The 6,336-nt window shown below is 28.1% G+C and overlaps 1 protein-coding gene across 1 annotated transcript; it reads right to left on the reverse strand.

Moving 5' to 3' along the window:
- Window positions 1–2,853: 2,853 nt before the first annotated feature.
- LOC124937396 lies at window positions 2,854–3,924 on the reverse strand. The gene is made up of 5 exons (XM_047477658.1): window positions 3,773–3,924; window positions 3,601–3,672; window positions 3,456–3,511; window positions 3,211–3,382; window positions 2,854–3,129 (listed from the first exon to the last, which is right to left on the reverse strand). Exons 1-5 carry the CDS (start codon window positions 3,914–3,916, stop codon window positions 2,998–3,000), a joined length of 576 nt encoding a protein of 191 aa, XP_047333614.1. The 5' UTR covers window positions 3,917–3,924; the 3' UTR covers window positions 2,854–2,997.
- Window positions 3,925–6,336: the final 2,412 nt, after the last annotated feature.

Here is a 6,336-nt window from a genome sequence, read left to right on the forward strand (position 1 = left end):
CATTTCTTTTATGTGAATCTGTTCATTATCCTAACTTCAATTTTTTTTATTGACCATTACAAAAATTAATGAACTAAAAATTTATAAAGAGACTTGTTGATTTCCAGAATGTCAAATAACCATGAACGAAAAACTTCATGTTTGAAAAGATAATCAAATATGAATTATTATTGATCTTCCGAAAGAGAAAACAACAATAGGATTCAAATGGATTTTTCAAACCAAAATAAATCAAAATGGATATGTTCTTAAACTTAAAGCCAGACTTGTAGCAAAATGGTACAGTAAAATATAATGAATTGATTTCCATGATTTTTTCTCACCTATTGCTAGGAGAGTTACAATTAGGATTGTAAATGCCTTAGCGACAACCCATGATTGACACCTTCACTAGATCGATGTCATAACTGCTTCTATTGAAATGAATACATTCATGATGATATTTACACGAATCCTCTTGAAGACATTCCACCTGGTTATAAGGTTTGCAAAATTATTAAAAAAAAAATTATGAACTTAAAAACAAACTTCTCGAGAATTGAATAAAGAATTCACTTATCGACTTATTAAGTATAGTTTCAAACAATCTTCAATTATATATAACTGTCCTTTTGTTAAGAATAATGAATCAAAGACCAGTGTTTTATTTTTATTTTTGTATGTTGATGATATTTTGTTCTATGGAAATAATTTGAAGAAATTAATAGGGTCAAATATTTTATTAACAATTGTTTTTCTATTAAAGACCTTTACCAAGTTAAATATTTCATTGGTTTAGAAATAAAAAAAATACTAGGATCTTTGTTAATAAAAAAAATACATTCTAAACAAGTTTGATTAAAAACTTGAAGAAGAAGGTCACACACTTTTAAGAAAACTTGATAAATATATGAGATTTGTTGAAGATTTATTTACTTAAATTTTACAAAACCTAATATTATTTTTAGTGTGCAACAACTTAGTCAATTTAGTCAATTTATGTATTTTCTTAATACACATTATTAGCAAATTACTTTGAGAGTGATTAAATATTTAAAAGCATGTCATTCTTTATGACTATTTATGCTATTAGTAATTGTACAAGTTTAAATTTTTTTTAGATGCTGACTAAACCATTTGCTCAAATAATAGAAGGTCATTATTATGTTATTGTATAAAGCTTGATAATTCAGTAATTGTTTGAAAAAAAAAAAAAATAGACGACAATGACTTTATAGTGTCTTTATCTAGTATTGAGGTTGAATATAGAAATTTGTGATCAACTTTTTGTGAGCTTATCTGGATTTCCTACGTTCTCAAGGACATGAATCAAACGGATGTCCTCCTTATTACCCTTTGGTGTGATACTAAATATGCGATACATATTTCTAAAAATCCTATATTTCACGAGAGAACCAAACATTTGAAATTGATTGTCATTTGGTTTGTGACACATTCAATGAAGATTTTATCATTCAAGCACATTCCTTCTAAATCTCAAATGATTTCTTCACAAAGTGTTTAGAACATATTTAATTTCATTTGTTGTTCAATATATGAATATTCGATATCTTCATTTTGAAGGGATGGGTGAAATTATGCTTTTATAATCTAGGTATAATTTATGTTTTATATGGGAATGATTGAGTTTATAAAATTAATTATTAATTTCACACATTAAAATAAATAGATATTGTATCATAGTATAAAGTTTAAGGACCAGTTTAAACAATTAAGAAAGTCTAAGGACTTAAACAATATTTAATCAATATTTTATGATTTTAATAAATAATATTGAAACTCATATTTGACTTTTGAGGGTTATATACTTCTTTGTTATTTATTCATTTCCGTATATGTTGGTTTCTCAATATTGTTTGAGTTTTAGAGTATGATTTTTTTTTTTAAAAGAACCTGAATATATTAATTTCCCATGAAAGAATTAGGCAAAATATAAATTTCTTTTGAAAAGTATGTTCATGGATGACATGATCATCTTCTTCTTTAGATAAAATCCAAATCATTAAGTATAATTGCTCGAATCCTAATCGTGCCCTTAACTTTATCTGCCCCAACCCATATATAATAGTTAATTATAATTAATTTGTTGTTAACAGCCTGTCAACAACATTACTAACAAACCATTTCTTCTTTTTTTGAATTTAAAAAATTAGTCGTTCTATTCATCCACTTCAATTTAAGAAGATAATCGAATTCGTGATTTTTTATTCTCTAATTAACTGATAATCTTCTAAATGTAATAATAAATCATGATTTCATCTTTGACTTAGTACAAACTACTAATGAAACTTAAATGTTCAGCTTTAATACCCTTCATTTCATTTTGGAAAAACACTATTCCAACCAATTTTATCATACAACCTCAAATGGTTTCACACCAAATTAACTTAACTTATATGATCTGTATCATATGAAGAAATTCAATGATAGATTATCAACTATTCAAATTCAAATGGGCTTAACAAATGATTGATACCGTAGTGATTGTGTTAAAGAAAGCAAGTAGCTATCATCATCATTCATCATTCATCATTCATCATCAATCATGTAAGTTGTGTTGTATGCACATTAATCTGCAGAAGAGTTGAAATTAATTCTCTGAAATCTTAAAACATCCTATCTACTGTTTTGTGTCACAACCGCAATTCTTCAATTCCATAGAACCGCTCATCAGCATCTTCCTCTTCCTCCTCGTCTGAGTTAGATTCCTCATCTTCATATTCATCTTCATCTTCATTATCATCATCTGACGACTCGTCATGTTCCTCCAAAACAGACTGGCAGCAGAATGAAAACCTCAATATTATCTTTGAATTATGGGGGGTTGATGAATGATGATAATAAATTAGTCTTGAAGTTAAACCTGATATCGATTGCAGATGTTAGTTTGGACAGCTGCGATTATCCAAATGATTATGTACATTGGGATTACAATCCCACCAACCTTGGCAATCACCAACTGATGAACAAACAAAGAAAGAAATCAAAGTTGTGATTTTAAAAAACCAATAATGGAAAAGGGTAATGAATAAAAGAGAATTTTACAGTAGCAAGTGAAAATGGGTATTCTGCTGCAATTCCTGATGAACAAATATCAATTAGGTGTTTCATAAGCAGAACAACTGTTAACTGCAATTAACAAGAAATTAATTAAAAACCTTTTTTTTTATCAGAAACTCTTCTCTTATGAATTGAAATGTGAAAACTTACAGCAATGGCTAATGATCTGCAGAAAACTGCAGTCTTATGAGCTGATGATGAAGAACATTGTTCTTGGTTGTTTATTAATAGAAGTGACTCATGATCAGTTACCATTACAATGGTTGAATAACTACGGGTTAATCGAGGAGATCTTGTTGTAGATACTTCTTCTAAACTTCTCCTATTCATCAATCGTGATCATAATTCAATAAATTAACCATTAACTAGATAGGAAATTGATAATTTAACAGTACCTGATGGTCACACCAGTAGTATTATTATGAACAGATGTAAAACCAGGTTCAAATGTCTGCAATAAAAGTAGAAAATGTGGTCATTTTCTTCCATGAATAACCCATTTTCCATTGAAATGAAAACTTTTTTAATTAGTTTTTGGACCTGTAGGCAGATCTCACAGGATGTATTACCCTTCTCATTGCACCATTTCTGTATGCAATCTCTGTGAGCATACTAAAAAGACACAACCAAATAATAAATAAATAAATAAACCCACCAAGAAAACTTATACATTTGTTTGAAAGACCTAATAATTAAGGTTTCTTTTTTTTACCTTAGCCGTTCCACAGCATGAACAAGGAGCTTCTAAGGTCTTGAAGCTTTCAAATTCTTCTTCATGGCAGATTCTACAGAATGCAACTCCTAAAGCTTCATTTTCTTCTTCCAAATAATCCATTGACAAGATCACATCTCCCATTTTCTTCCAAATGATCTCACGTCTGTTCTTCTCGGTGTCTTCTTGAAATTTAAACGAAAGGAATGGACTTGAATTACCTATATTGCCCTTGATCTTTGAAATGATCGTTACGCGGTTTAGGGAAATGTGACAGGCGAGTGACCAATGGTGGTGGGAGTATTTAGTAATAAAAAAACTTTAGCGGATATTTCCATGAATTTTGTCAAACCCTTGCCAAGGTTTTTGCAGGCGTAGAAACTAGAGAGAGAGAGAATGGGCATGATGAATTACCTTAAAATTCTCAACTTTTTTTCTAGGACAATCATAAGCTCTCATTCATGTTTCTTTATAAAAGGCTAGGTTGTCAAAGTTATCATTTTCAAAATTATGATAATATAATAAATTCTTAAAGAGTAATTTTAATGAATAAACAATTAGGAAAATAATAAATTAAATATAATTGTAAGTTTAACAAATAAGCTCAATCAAACTAATCCAAAGTGAGGATCTTTTCATTCTTTTTTTTTTATTGTGAGAATAAGTTTAAGCTAAAAACTAATTTGCTAAAATAGTTTGTAAAAAAAATGTGAATTAATAAATTTGTTATTCAATATTTTTAACAAAATCAAGATTACAATGTTGAATGTTATTGCTACTAAATTCTCACAACATATTTAGATTGCAAAAAGACATATTAAAAGAGTGCATCGAATAAGATCTTAATATGTTTATTATTTACTCTTTTAAAACCTTGAGGATCTAAAGAACTAAGAAAAAAATAGAACAAAATCAACAAAAAAAAAATCTAGGTTCAAACATAGAGAACAATCTACAAAACAATGTGGTATGTGTAGAACAATTACAAATAAAATCAAATATAACTCACTTCATGAAAGAAGTCATAAATGAACTACTTAGGTCCATGCTCAAAATAGCTTTTATCTTTCAAAATTTTAAATATGACATAATTTAAATCTATTTAATTTCACAATAAATTTTCTCATGCCAACTAAGTTTTATTTTTAAATGCTTTGAAATATATAACAATGGTGAGAAAAAAAATGGAAGGAGCTGCCAAAGTTGATGGGCTTCATCAAAGACTTACTTACACCTTATAAAAGGGCCGACCCTAACTTGAGATAATACTTGTTCAAATTAATTGCTCAAGTTTGTGCATATTTATTGGCCACCAACAATTTTGTGATCAATCGTCTCCCAAATTTCATTAACCCTTTCATCATTATACGTTTACATATATTTTTGTTTGAATCATCTTCATATTTTATTGGGTAAGTAACCATAAAAAAAAATGTGCAAGATTCATAATTATCTATGGTCTATGTTTGAAAATAAGAGTGTAAGTGGTTCAGTTGATTATTGACTAAGTACATCTAACCATTTGACATCGATTTACTCAATTTTAAACTGTCGTTTGCTTGGTTTGGATTGAACGGTTATAAAATTGGTTTGATCGATTTAATCGCATTGATCTATTGATAAATTTGTTAAAATAAATTAAATATATATATCAATAGGAACATATACATACTTTCATGTATATGAACAGATACAAATATTATAAATAAATTCAGTATCATAAATTATGAATCGGTAACATAATTTCCAAAACATAAATGCATCGTATTATGTACCTTTTTTTTACTAAATATGACAATAAAAATGAGAGAACAATTTTAAAATTAAATTTGTCTACTACTAATATAGAGTAATATCATGATATACGTTGTTAATATTCTCTCATTATTATTATTTTAAATATGTCGTATGACCTAATAGTTATATTAGGTTATTCATCATTATCGGTTTAAAGTTTAATTTTTGTTCCCGTTTTATTTAAATATTTGGTCGTTTTAGTAGTGCTGAACCGACAAACCGAATTGTTGTAATCAATTTTGTAAAAAGGAAACCGTAATAAATTTGGCTTGACCGATTTAGTTTGATATTCAATTTAGTTTGAACGGTTTTCAATTCGGTTTGAATAATTTGATCCGTTTACTTGCACCCTAATTTCGAACAATGAATTAAAATTAGGAATTCAAATGAATGGTGGTTTTATAATCTTACTTCCACCATTTTAGTCCAGAATTACAATTATGGAAAAAGTATAATTTTAGGATCTTGACCGATGGTGGTTGTCGCTAGAACCGACCTGATGCCTATAGGGTCTTAACATCTCACTCTTATGGGTTTTGAGATACATACTATACCATTAGACCTTTCCAAATACTCACCCAGTCACAAATTGATATATATTTAACTAAATTAATATCATTTTTTTACTTGTTTAACATTTTATCTAGTTTAGCATAATATGATTATGATTATGTTATGATTCCCAAATAGGCTCAACACCCTCCAATGTCCAAATTGGGCTAAATATTGTTGTGGAGTTTCTGTTTTTCTATTCCATAATAATATCT

Source organism: Impatiens glandulifera, chromosome 5 (genome assembly GCF_907164915.1).
Source record: "Impatiens glandulifera chromosome 5, dImpGla2.1, whole genome shotgun sequence".
NCBI lineage: Eukaryota > Viridiplantae > Streptophyta > Magnoliopsida > Ericales > Balsaminaceae > Impatiens > Impatiens glandulifera.